Source organism: Neovison vison, chromosome 3 (assembly GCF_020171115.1).
Source record: "Neovison vison isolate M4711 chromosome 3, ASM_NN_V1, whole genome shotgun sequence".
NCBI lineage: Eukaryota > Metazoa > Chordata > Mammalia > Carnivora > Mustelidae > Neogale > Neogale vison.
In genome coordinates, this window is record NC_058093.1 from 12495769 (window position 1) to 12518257 (window position 22489).

General features: G+C 35.0%; 1 protein-coding gene across 3 annotated transcripts in view; it reads left to right on the forward strand.

Annotated features, from left to right (window-relative positions):
• Positions 1-22489, forward strand: part of SGO2 (shugoshin 2) — a 42833-nt gene that overhangs the window by 16875 nt on the left and 3469 nt on the right. For all 3 annotated transcript variants that reach the window (XM_044241256.1, XM_044241258.1, XM_044241255.1), the window contains exons 5-8: positions 1248-1333; positions 9759-9889; positions 10985-14182; positions 16564-16714. In XM_044241256.1, coding sequence (XP_044097191.1) covers positions 1248-1333; positions 9759-9889; positions 10985-14182; positions 16564-16714 — 3566 coding nt within the window. The remainder of the gene's footprint in view (positions 1-1247; positions 1334-9758; positions 9890-10984; positions 14183-16563; positions 16715-22489) is intronic.

A 22489-nucleotide genomic window follows, 5' to 3' on the forward strand; every position in this document is an offset into this window, starting at 1 on the left:
TCTGTCAAAAAAGTAAAAAAGAAAAAAAATTAACCCAATGTGTGTGGGTCTGTTTCTGGACACTTGTATTTCATTGATCTGCTTGTCTTTCTATAGGCTAATACTATACTATCTCAATTATTATAGCCCTCCAACTTTGTTCTTCTTTTTCAAAGTTGTTTTAAGTATTCTGCATCCTTTGCATTTCCATGTAAATTTAAAATTAGCTTGTCCAGAGAGAGTCAATTATCATATGGTTTCACTTATTTGTGGAGCATTAAAAGTAACATGGAGGACATGGGGAGATGGAGAGGAGAAGGGAGTTGAGGGAAATTGGAAGGGGATGTGAACCATGAGAGACTATGGACTCTGAAAAACAACCTGAGGGTTTTGAAGGGGCTGGGGGCAGGGGGGCGGTGGGTGGGAGGTTGGGGGAACCAGGTGGTGGGTATTAGGGAGGGCACAGATTGCCTGGAGCACTGGGTGTGGTGCAAAAAAAAATGAATGCTGTTACGCTGAAAAGAAATTAAAAAAAAATTAAAAATTAAAAAAATAAAATAAAGTTAGGTTGTCAATTTGGCCATACTCTTGTTTCTATTATAGGTTATCACTGTAATAGGAGGACATGGTTGTGGATTGTATGATTTTACAGTCTTTATTAAATAATTAAAACAGGTTCAAAAAATGTTACAAGAAAATTTAGAAAATACAGATAAGTGAAAACTTAAAAGATGCATTAAACTTAAAAGACTGTTAATTTTAAAAGTTCATTAAAAACTATAGATTATATACTTAACAACCAGTAAGGAAATCTATCAAGTGGACAATACCTGTAATACAGCACAATAAAATACAACCCTTATGTCCAGATTGCTATGTACCTTAAAAAAAAAAAACAAAAAAAAACACTATAGATTATAAAATGCAATAATATATTATATAATACATATGTAGATATGAACATATTGCATATTTATGTAGAGATACCACATGTAGGGTATACATGACATGTATTTATTCATATGCAGAAAAGAACAGTTTGGGAGTTTATATATCAAAGTATTAGTAATGATTATTTTGGGGGGCATGATAAAGGATGAACTATGTTTTAACCTTAGCGCACTATTCTCTTTCTACTATTGAAGACTAATGCCAGAACTGTTGTATTACTATTGGTATACTTATATAATTTGGTGCTTTAGTAACAACATTTAATGAGATTAGAAATTATTTTTCCTTTTCATTTTCTTTTTCCTTTTCAAAAATAGTTTCATCAGAGTCCCTTTCTACTGTCAACCAGCAAGAAGAAACGGGTCAGTAAACAATGCACATTGATGCGTCTTCCATTTGCGAGGTAATTGCTTCAAACGTGGTTAAATACTGTCCTTTTCAGTTTAGCCATACTGAAGGGTATTACGTGGGGGTTTTAAATTTAATTTCTGTGATAATTAATGAAGTTAGGCACCTGTTTCTTTGTGTTTATTTTCTTTTTATTAGGTTGTCTTTTTTTTTTTAATAGATTTGCAGTTCTTCCTATACATTATATATAAATTCTTTGTGCATTATCTTTTACTCTTTGACTTGCCTCGTCAGTCCCAATGGCGTCTTTAGATGAACAGAAGTTCTTTATAAAAATCTAATGTATGTATCTGTATATCTTCATCTGCTTATCCCCCCATGGTTACTACTTTCTGTGGCCTTTTAGAAAATCTTCACCAGTTGGAATGCCATGAGGCATTCTCTTACATTTTCTTTTAAAAGCTTAATTATACTGTGACGAATATAAATGAATCAATCCATAGCAAGCTTTAGCATTTTCCCTTTTACATTTAGATCTTCAGTCTACCTAGAATTTGGGGTATGTTGTAAGGGAAGGGTCATAATTTGTTTCATATGAAAATCCTGTTGACTTTGTATGACTGGATGTGTGTATTGATCTGTTTCTGAACTCACTGTCCTAGTACATGAGTTGTTTTGTCGGTACTACACCATCTTAATTACTAGCTTTATCAGGAGTCAAGATTTGATAGTGTGGGCCTCCATTGTATTTATTTATGTGTTTATTCTTGAATATTATCTTGACTCTTTTGGCCTCTTTGCATTTCCAAGTGAATTTTATACTCAACTTGCCAGTTTATACACACACGCACTTAAACACACACACACACGCGCACACACACACACACACACACACACACTCTCTCTTTTGGAATTTTGATTAGGATTACGTGTAATTCAGTTTGAGGAAAATGGACACTAAATAAAATTGAGTGTTCTATCTGTGAACATGGTATATCATCATTTATTTAGATATTATGTATTTTCTCTCAGTTTTGTAATTTCTTGAATAGTTATTCCACATCTTAGATGTTTTCTACTTATTAGATATTTAGTGGTATTCTGAATCTTATTGTTTTAGAATTTCATTTCCTTCTTGATGCTAGTATATAGAAATAACAGCTAATTTTTGAATATTGACCTTGTTTCCAGTGACCTTGCTATTAATTTTAATAGTTAATCTGTAGGTTTTTTTTTTTCTATGAGTATAATTTTATTATTTACAAATAGGGACAGTTTGTCCTTCTCCCCTTCAGTTTGTAGGCCTTTAATTTTTTGCTTATCTTGTTGCAGTGACTTTTTGTTCAATAATTAATAAAAGTACTAATGGTGGACATTCTTACTATGTTCCCATTATTTAATATGTTTGCTTTCGCGTTTTTTTTTTTTAAAGATTTTATTTATTTATTTGACAGAGATCACAATTAGGCAGAGAGGCAGGCAGATAGAGAGAGAGAGAGGAGGAAGCAGGCTCTCCGCCACGCAAAGAGCCCGATATGGGGCTTGATCCCAGGACTCCGGGATCATGACCTGAGCTGAAGGCAGAGGCTTTAACCCACTGAGCCACCCAGGCACCCCATGCTTATAGATTCTCCTTAACAGCTAAAAAGTTCCTTTGCACTCCTGATTCTCATGAATGGCTTTTTAATTTTATCAAATGCTTTTTTATGTCATTATCAAAAATATATTTGATATTTTCTTTTTTTCTATTAATGTAATATTTTCTTTTTTTCTATTAGTGTAATTTTAGTATTTTTTTTATTAATGTAATGAATTTTAAGGATTGATATTTGAATGTTAAATCACCATTACAATTCTCCAATGAACTGCTCCTGATGATACATCCTTTTGCTATATCACTAAATTTTACTTGGCTAATTTTTCAAAGGATTTTTCCTTGTATGCTAATAATAAAGATGCTTTATATTTCTTTTTTGTAATAATTTTTCAATTTCTGGTATTTATATTATGCTGGTTATGGTAAGTGAATTGATAGTGCACTAATTTTTTTGTTTTCTCTAAGTATTTATGTATTTTTTTTTTTTTTTCCTTTTAATGTTTGGGAGAAGTTATCTGGGACCTCCAGTTTTCTTGTGGAAAGGTTTTGATAACATCTTATTTTAATAGATACAGGAATAATCAGATTTCTATTTTTTCTTATGTCAATTTCGTTAATTTTTCATAAAGTTTGTCCATTTTATCTAAAATACCAAATTATTGGCATATAGTTGTTCATAATAGCTCTAGTTACATGTTTAATGTTTGTAGGGTATATAGTAATGTTCTCTATTTCTTTCTTAATATTGACTATTTGTGTTTTATAAATTTTTTCTTGATTAGTTTTACTCTAAGGATTTATCAATTTTATTTATCTTTGCTAAATGAATTGTCTTTTGAGCTATGTTGGTCTTTCTTTTTAGTATATTTATTTCCTGTTGCATTTAGTCTGCTCCTTATTATTTCTTTTCTTCTTACTGTTTTGCTTTTTCTTTTTTAATTTATTTTTATTCTTTTGTATCAATTTAAAACTTTTATTATTACTGTTTTTGTTTCTTGAGCTAGTTTAGATTATTAATTTTCAGACTTTCTTTTAAAAAATATGCATTTAAGGCTTTTATGTAAGTACTGCTTTAGCTGCACCCCACAATTTTTGGTATGTCATATCCTTTTTATCGTAAACTTCAAGAATATTTTTTATTCTCTATTCTGATATGTCCTTTAACCCATGGATCATTAACAAGCATATTAAATTTCTGATCACCTGGGTACTTTTTCTCTAATTACTTTTTGTGTTTGATTTCTAGCTGATTTCCATTATAGTTACAAAACATAGATCAAATGATTTTAGTCTTTTGAAATATATTAACACTTGCTTTAAGGACACAACTTGGTCTAATTTGATAAATATTTTGGGTGCACATAAAAAAAGGTATATTTTGTGGTTGCTAGATGCAGTTTTGTCAAGTTTATTGATTATATTGTTCAGAACTTCCCTATCTTCTTGCTTCTCTTGTCTGTTCTATCAGCTCCCGAGAGAAATGCATTAAAGTCTCCCACTCTGATTATGGATTCATCTATTTCTCCTCTTAGTTTTGTCTGTTTTTGTGTTACGTATTTTTAAGTTGTTAGTAGCTGCATATAAGTTTAGGATTGATTTGTTTTCCTGATGACTTGTTTATCAGTATGAATTATTTCTAGAAACGATTCTTGCCTTAAAGTCTGCTTGTCTGATAAAACATTTCCCTGCTTTATCTTTTTCTGTAACTTTACTTTCAAACTGTTATATTTAAAATGCATAGAAGTTCTTTTTTTTTAAAAAAGGAAGAATTCACTGTAACATCTCTTTTAATTAGAATATTTAGTATATTTGCATTTAATATCATTGACAATATAATTGGATTTATATCTGCCATCTAGCTATTTTCTATTTGAGCAACTTGTTTTATATTCTTTATTCTCTAAATAAAATACTTACCATTATTTAATGTTTTTATCTGTTAACTTGTTTTCTTCTACTCTTCATACTCTGGTGATAGCAACATTCATCCTTAGATATTTTTAACTCTTTAATACCATACATACATATATTTTAATCCCACAAATCACTACTTTCATTGTTTTGTGTGGTCAAGATTCATTTAAATTACCTACATATTTAACTTTTCTATTTTTTCATATTGCTTCCTACATTTTTTTAAATAAAGATTTTATTTATTTGAAAGAGAGTAAGAGAGAGAGAGCACAAGAAGGGGGACAGTCAGGGTACAGTCAGAGGGAGAAGCAGACTCTCTGCTGAGCAAGGAGCCCAACACAATGCCGGGCTCCATCCCAGGACTCCAGGATCATGACTGAGCAGAAGGCAGATGCTTATCTGACTGAACCCCCCATCTGACTGAACCCCCCCAAGTGCCCCACTTCCTGCATTTTTTAATTACATTACCATTCACAGTTGTTTCCACCTGTTTTATTAAAGTAGAATTCGTAAGTAAGCTTCCTTCATTTTGATATTCCTTTTTAAAATAATTTTCCTTCTGGGGCGCCTGGATGGCTCAGTGGGTTAAGCCGCTGCCTTCAGCTCAGGTCATGATCTCAGGGTCCTGGGATCGAGTCCCGCATCGGGCTCTCTGCTCAGCAGGGAGCCTGCTTCCCTCTCTCTCTCTGCCTGCCTCTCCATCTACTTGTGATTTCTCTCTGTCAAATAAATACATAAAATCTTTAAAAAAAAAAATTTCCTTCTGCTGAAAGAAATTCTTCATCATTTCTTTCAGTGCAGGTCCTGGCGGTGCATTCATTCATCTTTTGTTTTTCTAGGAACATATTTATTTCATCTTCATTATGAAGAGTATGTTTGCAATTATAAAATTTGATGTTGGGAATTACTTATCAGCAATTTAAAGATATTATTTTATTGTCTGTAACTTCTGTCTTTTCTTTTGAAAAAGTTAGCACCTTTTTTTGCAAGTTGAAGAGACATTCATTTCTATTCTGATTTGCTCAGTGTTTTTATAATGAATTTGTATTGAATTTTATAAAATTTTTCTTCTGTATCTGGGGAGAGAATCATGACTTTTCCCCTTTATATCTGGTTTCTTCAATGTTTTTTCTGTTTTTCTTCTATTTCATATTTCACTGGTGTCTGCTCTTTATTATTTCCTTTATTCTTTTTTTTTAAAGATTTTATTTATTTGACAGAGAGAGGGGGCAGCAGGCTCCCTGGTGAGCAGAGAGCCTGATGCAGGACTCCATCCCAGGACCCTGGGATCATGACCTGAGCCGAAGGCAGAGGCTTAACCCACTGAGCCACCCAGGCGCCTCTATTTCCTTTATTCTTAAAAATTGAGATATACTTCACCTGTTTGGTAATGTGGTGACTTCAATTTGTGTTAAACCAAATTTATATCTCTCAGATAAATTCCACTTGGTTGTGGTGTATTATTCTTATTATATATTAATGGATGTGATGATAACTTTAAATTTTTTATCTGTGTTTATAAGGGATAGGTCTATAATCTTACTATATCTTTGATGAGTTGGGTTTTTTTTTTTTTTTTTTAGGTTTTATTTTTGTGAGACACAGAGAGAGAGAGTGTGTGTGTATGTGTGTGTGCGTGCACGAGCGGGTGGGAGGGGCAGAGGGATAAGCAGACTCCCAGCTGAGCAGGGAGCTCAACATGGGACTCCATCCCAGGACCCCCCGGGAAATGACCTTAGCTCAAGGCAGACGCCCAACTGACTAAGCCACCCAAGCACCCACTCCCTCTTTGAGTTTTAAAAGGAGTTGTGCTAGCTTTGTAGAACAAAAGAAGTATTCCCCCTTGACGCATTTTTTGAAAGAGTTTGTACAACTGGTATTTCTTTCTTGTGTGTTTGAAAGAATTAACAAGAAAAAAATGTGGACCTGAGTTTTTAATTATTAATTTGATTTCTTAAATAAATACAGGGCTTTTTAGATTTTCTCTTTCTTTTCAGTCAATATAGAAAATATTTGTTTTTCCAGAAAATCATCCATTTCTTGCAGTCATGTTTATTGGTATATAAAGTTAATATGCCCTTATTATTCTTATGCCTGTCACATCTGTAGTGAGGTTCTTTTTCTCATCCCCAATAGTGGTAATTTGCATCTCCTTTTTTTAAAAATTTATCAAGATAGCTATAGTATTGTCAGTTTCTGTTTCATTTCATCTTTCATTGGTGTCTGCTCTTTATTTCCTTCCACTTATTTTTTAAATTTGAGGCATAATTCACATAACAAAATTTGTCATAACATGAAGTGCATCTTTTTAAAGTGTACAGTGGATTTTAATATAATCATAAAATTTTACAGTCCTCACCACTAATTCCAGAATATTTCCATCACTTCAGAAAGAAAGCCTATGTTCATTTGCAGTCACTTCCCATTCTCTTCTTCTCCATCCCTTGGCAGTCACTAATCTGTTCTCTGTCTCTGTGAGTTTCCCTATTTTGGACATTCTGTATGAATGGAATCACACAATATGTGGCCTTTTGTGTATGGTTTCCTTCACTTAGCATAACATTTTCAAGTTTCATCCATTTTGTAGCACGTATTAGCACTTAATTCCTTCATATGACTGGATAATTTTCTCATTTGCCTGTACCATATTTTGCTTATCCATTCATTGGTTAATTAACATTTGTGCTATTTTACTTCTGACTATTATGAGTAATGGTGCTGTGAACATTCGTGTACAAGCTTTTGTGTGGACATAGTTTTCAGTTTATGCCTACAAGTAGAGTTGCGGAGTCATAGAACTGTATGTTTAACTTTGGGAGGAACCACCAAATTGTTTTCCAAAGCTGTTGCATTGTTTTATATTTCCATCAGCAAAGTGTTAGGGTCCTGCATCCTCACCAATACTTGTTACTATCTACCCTTTTGATTATAGCCATCTCGTTGTATGAAGTGGTGTTTCATTGTGGTTTTGATTTGGATTTCCCTGATGATTAAAGATAGTGAGAGTACTTTCATGCTCAATATCTTCATATTGAGCATATTTTCCTGAGCATTTTATATCAGGAGCATTCTCTTTTGATTATCTTTTTCTCTAGAGTTTGAACACTTTTTCCTATCGCTTTATATTTTGAATAATATTGGATGTGTCCTGGATTTATTGTGAGTGTATGTTGTAGAAAGTCTGAATTCAGGTGTGTTCCTCCAAGTTTAGTGTTTTTATTTAATTTGTTAATTTAATTTAATTATCTAATTTGTTATTTATTTATTTAAATATTTCTATTTTATTATTTTTTTTTAATTTAAGATTTTATCTATTGATTTGACACAGAGAGTGACAAAGGGAAAGGAGCAGAGAGAAAGGGAGAAGCAGACTCCATGCTGAGCAGGGATCCCTATGCAGAGTTTGATCCCAGTACCCTGAGATCATGACCTGAGCCACCCAGTCACCCCTGATGTTTTTATCTTAGTAGGCAGTTGCCTTGTCTGAACTCAAGCTTTTTATTTCCCTGTAAGGGGCAACATATAAAATCTCATTTTGGGTTTTTTATCCTTAGCTGGGTTGGTTGGAATCTTCCTCCCATATATGTGGTCTATGGGTCAGCCAGAGATTGGGGGAGTGGTGGGGGAGTTTACACACAAAATTTGGGGTTCCCATCTCTACCTCTCCTGTTATTTCCTCCATCAAACACACTTCTGCAGCTGTTTTTGTTTGTTTGTTTTAAGATTTTATTTATTTATTTGACAGACAGAGATCACAAGTAGGCAGGGAAGTAGGAAGAGAGAGAGAGGAAGGGGAGCAACCTCCATGCTGAGCAGAGAGCCCGATGCGGGGCTCGATCCCAGAACCCTGGGATCGTGACCTGAGCCGAAGGCAGAGGCTTTAACCCACTGAGCCACCCAGGTGCCCCCTGCAGCTGTTTAATTGTCCTGCAGCTGTTTAATTGTCCTTAATTCTTACCTTGAATCAACAAGAATATAGATTTCTAACTTTTTAAAAATGTGGCATGGCTGAGGTTGTAAATTCATCTTTTTTAAAGTATTAACCCCCATCTTTATTATCTGTTTGCTTTTTGTTTACTCTTCAGTTACTTCAGGTAATTTTTAAAAATATTTTATCCAGAATTTATCGTCATTATGTTTGATAGGGTTGATTCAAAAATAGCTATTTGTCCATTACCAGAAACAAAACCTCTCTCCTGTTTATTTTTGTTAATTTGTTTCAAGTGGCAGAGAAATTTCCTCCCAATGGCTATTCTACTAATAGTTGCCTTTAAATTTTTAACAAATATTTGTCAATATTTATTATTATCATTATCAATAATTTTTAAATATCTGAGATATGTTTGGCCTTCATGGCAAAATCTTTAACATTCAGGAATATTAACCCTCATTCTTTGAATTCGAGGTCAGCTTATGTAATTATTTCTATGGGTTTCTATATCTACCCCTCCACCCCCCTTTTAGATTAGAGTAGATTTACCTCCTCTAGGAATAGGGCTTTAGTTTCCATGGATGCCTTTTGGAAACCGCAAACTTTAATTCACATGTAACTTTACATACAATTATACTTGTTTGAAACTAGAGAAAGAGTTTTGGGTATTCCACACAACTAATTGTAAGAAACCTCTAAGTATTATATATGAGTATTTGTAAGTATGTTTGGAGTTTATTCATTTCATTAGTACTATTATCCTAATAGGCCTGATTGGCCTATTAAAAATCCTGATAGGATTTTTTGAGGCTACTGGGGCTATCAGGGTAAGAAGCATTCCTGTTTTATTTCAGGTCCTATGCTATCAGAAACTATCTCTTTCCTACCTATAATTGTCTTAATTAAATATGAAAAGATACCAGAGTGGGTTTGTAGTTGGATCTTAAATAAATGGAATATAAAAAGAACTATCTGTGTAGTTTTCTAAATAATTTTTATAAAATATAAAATTCCTCATTCATTTCCACTTGCCCTTAGAGTTCCATTAACTTCAAATGATGATGATGATGATGATGATGATAAAGAGAAAATGCAACATGATGACAGTATTCTTGCAAAGATACCACCTGATGTTCCCTCTTTGGTATCAACAAGACAACCTTTATCAAGTCAGTATAATTTCAAATTGTTATTTCTTAAAGAAAATAATTATGATATGTGTGGTTTAGATGATTCAGGTGTACTATTTCTATTGTTGATATGCTTCCCAAGGGTGAAATTTTTGAAATTAATTTTGAATATCAGTGTGAAAAAGTCACATTCATCAGACTTCTTCTTGAGGCCCATGGTGTATAAACACTTAATAAATTAGATCTCTTATGTTATAGATCTGCTAAATTCCACTATTTAAAACTGCTGGTAAAAAATTTAATTTTTAAGTAAACGTGCTGACAAATGTCTGATCCACAGCAGTCTAACGCTGTTATTCTGTGAGCAGTTTTTAGAAAGGAGTCAGCCTGAAGAGCTTATCTTGGTATCTTATTAGCTTACAAATTGGAAGATACCATGTATTTATTTAGTTTCATCCTTTTTCCTTTTCATAAACCAAAAAACTAGGGGCCTAAATGGATTTTGTGACTTTTTCAAGACCAGAGCCAAAGCAAAAACTTGAGCCTGTATAATGGTTGAGCCAGAGAAAATTATAACACTTATGTTTTATTTACATGGTTATTTCTAAAATAATAATCCTTCAGGAGAGTCTGGCTGGTGTGTTTACCGTAGATTTGCAGATTGGATTATGGAACTGTAAGTGTATTTCATTTAGAGCTTAGAATTGTTTTTTTCTTTATAAAAATGTATGTGTGTATATATAATTTATATAAACTTTTGATAGTTTACTATCAAAACCTTTCACTAGTAATCCTTATCAGAGTCATCACTGTTATTTGGGTTCATTTACTGGCCTCCTCCCACTTTAGAAATATATATTAATGGCTCTATTGTCAGCTGTACTTGCTGTTAGGACCAAAACAGAGTAAATTCTCAGTATGTATTTTCCACAGATACAAATGTAAAATGTGACTTATGAATATTGTGATCATTCTACTTTATTTTTATCAGTGTAGATTCTAAGTATCTGAACAGAGTACACATTGTCAGAATCCTTTCTGTGAAACAGCTTGATTGCTTTAATCTTATTTGTTTAAAATAAAAAATTCCTCGTCATTGCTTATTTCTGAGTTTTCTTTCCCTTTATTTTATAGAAAGTCATTTCCACTCAGACCAAAATTCCATGAGTTCTCCAATGAGTGAGATGGAAAATGCCCAGCCAGTCAGTCACAGAAAGGAGGAGCTATCTCTCAGTAACGTGACGGAAAGGAAAAAACGTCTGTCATCTCAGGAATCAACTAATCCTTCTGTCGACAGTTCTCATGGGACAGACTTAGATCAACAACACATTTCAAGTCCAGAATTAAATTGGAATACTGAAATAAATGATCATACCAATGCGAAGAATATTAAAATGCAAGGAAATGTGCAGTGCCTTCCTGACTCCTCTGAGTCTACAAGTGAACCTATTGCTGAGGACAGGCCTCCATTTCAGGGCAGTGACGACTTTCCGTTGCAGAAAACTGTGTACGATGCTGACATGGATTTAACTGCTAGTGAAGGAAGCAAAATTATTACAGTTTCAACAGGGACTAGAAATAAAAGCAATAAAAAATCAAATGAATGTGGAACGAAAACGTTCAGAAAAGTAAAAGATTCGAGCTCTGACAAAAAGAGAGAAAGATCAAAGAGACAATTTAAAAATAGTTCAGGTATCAATATTGAGGAAAAGGTTGAAAATGGGCCAGAAAAAAGATCAGTTGTCTTGAATGGCGCAGGGGATTCAGAAAATCCAAATTTTGTTTTCGATACTGAGCAGCTGACTCATTTGAACATACTGAAGAAAGTAACCCTTCCTAATGGCTTTGATCAGGATGACAGACAAAGTATACAGTGTAATAAGAGAAAGAAAAGGATACATGTAACAAATGAACAAGAGGAAGCATATTCTTTCTCCCAAAGTTCAGATAAATTCCTGCAGGAGAATAAATTTGATGTGGGTCAGAGTTCTTTACCTTATCATAAAAGCAAAGCTTCTAGACAGACATTTGTGATTCCTAAGTTAGAAAAAGGTAACTTACTCTCAAATCAAAAGAATAAAGAAACCACTTCTGAGAACCTAGAAGTCACAAGTGAATTTCAAACAGCTGATCTTTCCACCAGAGATAATGAAAGTTTATGTGATTATGAGGCCCAGAATATGTCAGATTTGAAAAAGCATGTCACTGACATGCAGTCTGCCCAGCAAAATGAATCAAAAATAAATGAGAAGCTTAGACGGAAAGTAAATCGGAAGACAGAAGTAATTTCTGAAACAAGCAAAGTATATGGGAATATTGCTAAAGATGTGCATGGCCCAGGAAAATGTGACTTTTCCTTCCAAACCCAGGAGGATAAAGAAACCATCTCTGGAAACCTTAAAGTGTCAGATGAGTTGCAAAAACCTGCTCTTTCCAGCATTGATGATGGAAACCTGTGTGATTGTGAGATCCAAAATGTGTTGGATTTGCAAAAGCAGATCACTGATGTGTACCCAATTCAGCAAAATGAATCAAAAGTTCTTAAGAATCTTAGGCAGAAAGTAAATCGGAAGACAGAAATAATTTCCAAAGTGAATCATTTAGATAATGACAAGTATATGTATTTCCCAGAAAAGGGTAGTTCTTTCTTCCTAGCCCAGAAGGATAAAGTAATGATCCCTGAAAATATAAAAGGCCCAGGTGAATTCCAAACATTTGCCCTTTCTACCAAAGATAGTGGAAGCCTATATGATTATGAGACTCAGAAGGTTCTGGGAGTAGAAAAGCATATCCAAAATATGCAACCTGCTTGTCAAAATGAATCAAAAATAGATAAGAAGCTTAGGCAAAAGGTGTGTCGGAAGACAGAGATCATTTCTAAAATCAACCAAGTATATGAGAATGATAACAAAGGCGTACAAGACCCAGAAAAAGATAACTTACTTTCTCTAACCCAAAAGGAAAAAGAAATTGTCCCTGAAAACCTAGAAGACTCAAGTGAGTTTCAGATAGCTGATAATTCCATCAGAGGTGTTAGGAACTTATGTCATGATGAGATTCAAAACATTTTAGGAGTGAAAAAACATGTAACTGATATGCAACCTACAAAGCAAAATAAATCAAAAATTAATAAGAGGCCCAGGCAGAAGGTAAGTCGGAAGACAGAAATAATTGTGGAAATGAACCAAGTAAATGAGTTTAAAAAAAAAGGCGTATATGACCCAGAAGAAAGTAACTTCTTTTCCCTAACCCAAACAAGTAAAGAAACCATTTCTGAAAACTTAGAGGTCACAAGTGAATTACAAACCGCTTATCTTTCCATCCACAATAGTGGAAATGATTGTGAGACACAGAATGTGTTGGCTTTGAAAAAGCCCGTGACTGAGACACAACCTGCTCAGCAAAATGAATCAAAAATAAATAAGAAACTTAAGCAGAAAATAAATCGGAAGACAGAAATAATTTCTGAAAAGTACCACATACATGGGGGTAATGATAAAGATGAGCATGATCAAGAAAGCTATACAAAAGATCTTGCTTTTCAAGTAAATGTATCTAAACAAAGACTTGAATGTCAAGGTGTCATCAGTGAATACTCTATGGAAATTGATAGTACTGAAAAGGAAAATTATCCAATTTCAAATCCTTATAAACTAATTAAAAAGCATGGGAAAGAATCGTCAGGCAAGGCAAAGATTTTCGCAAAAGGTGAAAACAAATCTATTTCGCAGTTACCAGATTCGTTATACACATCTGTCTTTCTAGAATCAGGTTTAAAATATGTTACTAATGAAGCAGATTCTGGTCCTGGGCGGCACATGGTCCTGCAGGAGAATCAGAAGGAAAGCTCTACAACTCTGAATGAAAAAAGAGATACCCCTTTTGTGGAAGTGGTAAAAGGAGGAGAGTGCAAGAGCAGAAAAGTAAGCAAAACAGCATGTAAATCAAAGAAAAGGAAGACCATCTATGCTTCTTCAGATAGCCATAAGGTAATGCAGGTGATCTCCGACACTGACCAAGAAATATCAGTTCAATCTGGACAAGCTGTAGAGGAAAAAAATTCAGAAAATGAGAGACTTGTCAAAATGAAGCCAGACTTTTACAAAGGGGCATTTAAATCTTTATCTCAGGTATATTCACCTAACATACAAGAATCATCCTTTAAGAGTAAGCATGAGGATTCAGTACTTCTGAGTATTTCCCCTAGTAAAAATCTGATGATAAAAGAAAATTTTGCCCTGGAGAGCTCACCGAGCTTTCAAGTAAGTGCTGATGAACATGAGAAGATGAAAGGGATGAAATTCAACCAGAGAACACAAAAATCAGAAATAGGTAGGTCATTGGCTGAAGTGACCAAGTTTTGAAAGTACTGCCCTTTTTCACTTAACCAGTTAAGTATTTTCTGTTGTAATTGATATTTTTGTGGCGCTAAGGACAGTATTTAACTGTGTAGCCTGAACTGTAGAAACAATATAAAGCAATTTAAAGAAAGTTTAATATTTCTGGAAGATAACAGAGTAGTGTCTTGGGTATTTATAACCTAAAAAACAGATTTGGTCTTTACCACAAAGTTGTCTGATTTGGTGTTTTAGAGGATTAAAAAATAAGTAATACCAAATCCTTTCCTCAGAATACATGTGTCTAAAAATCACAAGAAATACAGTGATGTAGGTAAAATGTAAAAGCACATGTGTACTAACAGATTATGGGGAGTGATTTGGAGAAGAGGAACCTGCAAAGACCTCATGAAATGGGTGGCATTTTAGGCTGTAAAGGATAGGTAGGATTTTTTATCTTTTTATTTAAAGATTTTTTTAATGTATTTGACACAGAGAGAGAGGGAACACAAGCAGAGGGAATGGGAAAGGGAGAAGCAGGCTTCCTGCCGAGCAGGGAGCCCGATGCGGGCCTTGATCCCAAGACCCTGGGATCATGACCTGAGCCGAAGGCAGATGCTGAAAGACTGAGCCCCCCAGGTGCCCCTATCTTTAATGTTTACTTTATGTCTTCCACCAGTTATTAAAAGAACTCATTGCAGAAAATTGGAAGTAGAAAATCAAAAAAATAGGAGGAAAAACAGTTCCCAGAAGAACTACAGTCAGCATCTGGCATGTGCATACAGAGTTGACTCTGGAATTTAAAAGTCTATACCTGAAGTCATGCTATATATAACATTAGTTACCCCATTTTTCCCCCTTTAAACATTGGATCCTAAGGATGGTCCTTCATTATTAGAAATTGTGACATTGGACATTCCCATATCAATCAAAATTTTCTACTGGGAGACTAACAATTGAATATATATGTATATAGAATACTAGAAATGTTTTCCCATTTTACTGAGAAATAATTGACATTGCTGTGTAACTCTAAGGCACGCAGCATGGTGGTTGGCTTTACATGTTCTGTGAAATGGTTACCACGGTAGGTTCGGCTTCCATCCATCATGTCAAATGGATACAGTAAACAGAAAGAAAGAAGAAAAAAAGAAAAGTTTTCTCCCTGTGATTGGAACTCTTAGGGTTTACTCTCTTAACTTTCTTTTTTTTTTTTTTTCTTTTTGGAGAGGGTGGGGTGGGATTGAGGAGCAGAGGGAGAGGGAATCTTAAACAGGCTCCATGCCCAGTGCAGAGCCCAATGCAGGCCTGATTTCACAATCCTGAGATCACAGCCTGAGCCAAAATCAAGAGTCGGATGCCCAACCAACTGAGCCACCCAGGCGCCCCCTCTCCCCTCTTACATACCGCACAGCAGTGTTGGCTATAGTCATCAGGCTGTACCTTGTATCCTTAGTACTTATTTATCTTATAACTGGAAGTTACACCTTTTGACTACCTTCCTCTCTTTCCCCCTCAGTCCACCCTCCACCGCCTCTGGGTAACCACAAGTCTGATCTCTTGCTGGGTTTGGGTTTTGATTTTTTTTTTTTTTTATTCCTGTTGTGAGATCCTACACTATTTGTTTTTCTATGCGTGACTTATTTCACTTAGCATAATTTCCTTCAAGGTCCATATATGTTATCTCAGTTGGTAGGATTTCCTCATTTTTTTATAGCTGAGTAATATGCAAATAATATTAACATACATGCATGCACCCCCCACAACTTTATCCATTCATCTATCAACGGACACTTCGGATCTTTCTGTGTCTTGGCTGTTATCCATAATGCAGCTATGAACATGAGGGTACAGATATCTTTTCAAGTTGGAGAACGCTAGCATTTTGGTGGGTAAGGCTATTCCAGGTAAAAGGAACACAAAAACAAAGGAAGTACAAAAATCTAGACTGACAGTCCATGATAGAAGACTGCTGAGCCGTCTTGCATCTCTGTGTTCTGTGTGGTACTTTTCACGGAGTATGCAATTGATACAAATGTTGAATGAATGTGTAGTAATTTGTAGGATTCTGTGAGTAGAGTTGACCTGTGGAGAATTTTTAGCAGCCTATATGTGATTTCAGAATAAAAATGTTATGGTCTACTTTGGTAGTTTGTTTCAAATTTTAAGTCTATTTTCCCTTCATTGCGGGAAAAAAACTGACTCACAAATAATTTCAGTGCTATCAGTGTAATATTTAAAATTATAACTTGATTATTGCTAAGTTTAAAAATTTGTCACCAGTAATTTGCAAACCACTAAATATCCCATATCTATTTCCATATGAGGAAGTCCCTTTTCTTATGTATAAATATTTGTGAAAATTATTCTTTGCAGGTATTAGAACACTACAGGACTTGACAAATACCAGTTTTCTTTCAAATAACACTGCTAAAGCTGAAAATAAGTCAGAAAATCCGTCCTTAGAATTACCAAGCCGAAAAAGAAGATGTACTCCTCTCGATTTAAAGGAGCCAAATCTCAAAAGGTCAGTATTTCAGTGACACTCAGTCCATCTCAGTGTGATATTATAAACTACATGCTTTTAAAAGAAATTCCTGTCTGAATTAGTATTTGAACACTTTTAAATATCAATATATTTTTGATATAATAGTACAGTATGATATGGGTAAGAGTCAAAGAAATGTCTTCTTTTATTCTTTGAATAGACTTTGTAAAAAAAAAAAAAAAAACAAACAAAAAAACCTGTTGCTTATGATTTGCAAATCACTATTTCCATGTCTGTTATTTTCATTTGTGTTCTACCTTATTCCCTAGAGGAATTCCAAGTGGCTTATTTATTCTTTAGCCTTATAGAATAATAGTCTTTTTCTTTCATTTTTTAAAATTTCAAACATAAGGCATGTGGGTGGCTGTTACAGTTAAGCGCCCAACTCTTGATTTTGGCTCAGGTCACGATCTCAGGGTCGTGAGATCAAGCTCTGACTTGGGCTCCGTGCTCAACAGGGACTCGGCTTGAGATTCTCTCTCTCCCTCTCTGCCCTACCCACCCTCATTCGTGCACATGTTGTTTCACTCTCGCTCTCTCGCTCTGTCTCTAAATAGGGGCACGTGAGTGGCTCAGTTGGTTAAGCATCTACCTTCAGCTCAGGTCATGATCCCAGGTCCTGGGATCTTTGCTTAGTGAGGAGCTTGCTTCTCTCTATGCCTACCCTGCTCTCTCCATCTCTATGTCAAATAACTAAATAAATAAATCTTTTAAAAAATATATAAAACATACCCCAACAAAGGGAAGCTAGTACTCCCTGTACTTATCCACCATTCTTCAGCTTTAATTGTTATCAGTATTTTGCCTTATTTATTTCATCTATCCTTTTTTGTTGTAGTATTTTTAAAGCAAATTCCTAATACTAGGTCATTTAATCCCCAAAACACTTCTGTATATATCTCTTTTAAAAAAGGAACTTTTAACAAACTAGATAACAATGATCACAGCAACTATCTATAGGAATTAGCAGCAATTTCTTACTGTCATCTAACAGCCAATCCCTATTCAAATTCCCTTAATTATCTCAAAAAATATCCAAACGCCTTTTACATGTGTTTTGTGGAAAATCTCACTTTTTTAAAAGGATAAATAAAGTAGCCTATTTTGCAGAACCCAATCACATTCGGGATCATATTTTCAAAAAGATAGAGAAAACTATCCTTAAATTTTCTCATCCTTTGCAATGTTTCTGTATTTGCTGCTTTTATAAAATGAAAGGCATTGATGGTTCTCACAGGTATTTTGAAACAATAACAGGTGTGGAACAAAAGCGCTTGTTCACTGCTGGTGGGAAAGGCAAAGGGTACAGCTGTTTTGCAAGACAGCTTGGTGGTTTCTTAGAAAACTTAATGTATACTCTTTCTGTATGATCCTGCAATCACACTCCTTGGTATTTACCCAAAGGGGTTGAAAACTTATGTCCACACAAAAATCTGCACATGGATATTTATGGCAGCTTTGTTCACATTGCCAAAACTAGGAAGCAATCAAGATGTCCTTCAGTAGGTAAATGGAAGAATAAGCTATGGTATATCTAGACAGTGGAATATTACCCAGTGCTAAAAAGAAATGAGGTATCAAGCCATAAAAAGACAAGGAAGAGCCATAAATGCATTTTACTAAGTGAAAGAAGTCAATCTGAGAAGGCTACTTACTGTATAATTCCCACTATATGACATTCTTGAAGATGCAAAGCTATGAAGACAGTAAAAAAAAGATCAGTGGTTGTCAGGGATGGGGGGTGGGGAGACAGATGAACAGGGGGAACACAGGATTTTTAGGGCACTGAAAATACTCTGTATGATACTCTAATGGTAGATATCATTATATGTTTGTCCAAACCCTTAATATGTATAACACCAAAAGGGAACCCTAAGATAGACTGTAGGTTTCAACTAACATTATGATATGTTAGTGCAGATTCGTCATTGATAAGGTATATACAATGTTTATGAGTAATGTTAACAGTGGGGACAGCTGTGCATAGGTAAGTGCCCTAGGGCATATGGGAAATCTCTACCTTTCTCTCAATATTATTATAAACCTAAAACTGCTCTAAAAAAATAAAGTCTTAAAAAAAAAACCAATAATCAATACATTGTAGCAATACAAGGGAGGGTAAAAGTAAAAAAGAATCAAGCAGTTTTTTTAAAAAAAAAAACAATTTAGTCAAGCTATAATTTCACATACCATGCATTTCATCATTTTAAAGTGTACAATTCAGTGTTTTTTAGTATATTCATAGATATGCATACCGTCATCACAATAAATTTTAGAACATTTCTTTACCCCCAGCCCTAGGCAACCATTCACCTACCTCATATCTCAATAGGTTTCCCTGTTCTGGATTTTTTATGTGAATGGAAACGTGTAATATGTGGTCTTTGTGACTCGCTTCTTGCGCTTAGCATGTTTCTGGGTTTATCCCTTGTCATACTATGTCATAGTATTTGTCAGTATTTCATTTTTTTTAGGACTGAATAATATTCTGTCATATACCACATTTTGTTTATCCACTTATTGACAGACATTTGGTTGTTTCCATCTTTTGGTTATTATGAATAATGCTGCTATAAATATCATTTGAAAGTCTTGAAATATGTGTCTCCATATGTTTTCTTTCTCTTGGATATATGCCTACTGGTAGAATTCCTGAGTCATGTAGTAACTCTGTTTAATCATTTGAGGAATTGCTAGACTGTTTTCCGAAGCTGCCGCACCATTTTATATCACCACCAATGATGTATGGGGGTTCTGATTTCTCCCATTTCCTTGCCAACAAACTTCTGTCATTTGGCTTTTTGATGATTCTAACCATAGTAGTGGGCATAAAGTCATATCGTATTAAGGTTTTGATTTGTATATGTGTTTCTCTGTTGACTGATGATACTGAGTGTGTTTTTATGTCCCTTTTGGCCACTTCTTTATCTTCGTCAAAGAAAAGTCTAATCAGGGTCACCTGGGTGGCTCAGTCAGTTAGGTGTCCCATTCTTTTTTTTCTCTAGAGCTGTAGCATGCACCACATAGATTAGCTGTTTATATTATTAAACTTAATAATTAACATGAATTCTCAAATATCTACACTGAACACAAATAAACTAGAGGGTGAAATTATTCACATTACAGAAAATTATTGGGTTATATAAAAAGGCCACAGTACCTCAATATCATTTTTGGCAGAGGGAAAAATTAAACATGCAATTATTCCAAGTGCTGTGGATTGAGTATCACGCACAATTTAAGATGAAGCACATCCGAAGTTGTAATTACAGAAAAGTAGTTTCCTTGCTCTTTTTTCCTCCACTTGATTTTTTTTATTTGGGTTTAATTTCAGAGGTAGAGTTCAATGATTCATCAGTCTTATATACCCAGTGCCCATTACATCACTTCTGCTCCTCAATGACCATCACCCAGTTACACCATACCCCCACCCCTCCAGCAACCCTCAGTTTGTTTCCTGTGATTAAAGGTCTCTTATGGTTTGTCTCCATCTCTGATTTCATCTCGTTTTATTTTTCCCTCCCTTCCCCTATGATCCTCTGTTTTGTTTCTTAAATTCCACAAATGAGTGAGATCATATAATAATTCTCTTGATCTCAACTCAGGTCATGATCTCAGGGTTGTGAGTTCAAGTCCTACACTGGGCTTCATGCTGGCAAGCAGCCTACTTTTAAAAAATTTAAAAGAAAAAAGAAAAGTCTATTGAGATCTTTTCCCCTTTTTTCAATTGAGTTGTCTTTTTTTTTTTTTAGTTGCAAGTTAAACTTTCTTTTTTTTTTTTTTTTAAAGATTTTATTTATTTATTTGACAGAGAGAAATCACAAGTAGATGGAGAGGCAGGCAGAGAGAGAGAGGGAAGCAGGCTCCCTGCCGAGCAGAGAGCCCGATGCGGGACTCGATCCCAGAACCCTGAGATCATGACCTGAGCCGAAGGCAGCGGCTTAACCCACTGAGCCACCCAGGCGCCCCTAAACTTTCTTATTTTAAACTAATTTTAAACTTATCAAAGAGTTATAAAAATAGTACAAAGTTTCCTTCCCCTGCTTTCCCTAATTTTAACACCTGATCCACAGTACAATGATCAAAATTAGAAAGTTAGCATCGGTACACTACTATCAACTAAACCCTCCTGAATGTCCATTAACATCCTTTGCTGTTTTAGATAGAGTGCTGTCCAGGATCCCACCCTCTTTCTCCTTAGCCGCCTCCAGCCTGTGACGGTTCCTCATTCCTTCCTTTCCTGTTATGACTTTCACACTTTTGAAGACTATTGGTCAGTTATTTTGTAGACTGTCCCTCAGTTTGGTTTGTCTGATGTTTTCTCATGATTACAATGCAGTTAAGCATTTTGGCAAGAATTCTGCAGAAATTATATGTCCTTTTCGTTGCATCAGTTAGGGGGTTTGTCCTGTCAGTATGTCTCAGTAATGTTAACTCTGATCAGTTGATTGCAGTGGTGTCTGCTGGGTTTTTTTCACTAAAATTTCTTTTAAAAAAAAATTTTTTTTTATTATTTATCTGTCAGAAAGAGAGAGATCACAAGTAGGCAGAGAGGCAGGCAGAGAGAGAGGGGGAAGCAGGCTCCCTGCTGAGCAGAGAGCCTGATGCAGGGCTCGATCCTAGGACCCTGAGAATCATGACCTGAGCCGAAGGCAGAGGCTTAACCCACTGAGCCACCCAGGTGCCCCTCACTATAAATTTCTTATCTCTGTTTCTGTGGGCCAGGAATCTGGACTAGAGCACTGAATTAGGTGCTCTACTTAATGTCTCACAAAACTAATTATTAAGATGTGGGAGAATCTGCTCTCAGGGTCATGATGTATGATAATAGGTTTTCTTTTCTTTTTCTTTCTTTCTTTCTTTTTTTTTTTTTGAAGATTTTATTTATTTGACAGAGAGCACAAGTAGGCAGAGAAGCAGGCAGAGAGAGAGGAAGAGAAGCAGGCTCCCTGCTGTGCAGAGGGCCCGATGTGGGGCTCCATCCCAGGACCCTGACCTGAGCCGAAGGCACAGGCCTTAAGCCACTGAGCCACCCAGGTGCCCCAATAATAGGTTTTCTAATATTGAACCAAGCTTGCATTCCTGGAATAAATCTCACTTGGTCATGGTATATGTTTTTTTATAATGTACTATTGGATTTGCTTTTGTAACTATGCTATGAGTACTTGAGAAGAATATGTACCCTCTTTTATCAGAGTATAGAGTTTGACATATATTCATAAGATTATATCCCCTCCTTTAGATCTTGTATCTCCTTATTTTTTTGTCCACTTTGTCTGTCTTGCACTGACATAATTGAATATCAGAATCTCTTACTATTGTGTTCCTTTCTGTCTCCGTGCATCTCCTGTAGTTTTTGCTTCATAAAGGTAGTTGCTCTGCTGTTTGGTACATAAATATCTTAATTACTATATACTCCTATGGTAATAGTAGTGATTACTATATATATTACCATATTATCATTGTAGATTAGGACTTTTACTATTAAAAATGGCCCCCTTTGTCATATTCAGTGCTTTGGGACTTAAAAGATAAAGACTTTAAAAAATACATTTGTATTACTTTCTTGTTAACTTCTTCCACCCCTATCCTCAATGCCTAAGGTGATCATTCTATAACACATCGCAAGCAGCGTGCTTCAGGATCTCTTCTCACTCGGGGTCTATCAGAAGCTGTGATGTATCTGCTGGATTCCATCCAGAAATTAAAAAAAAAAAAAAATTCAAGGTAGCTGGGTTGTCCTCATTCTTGGTA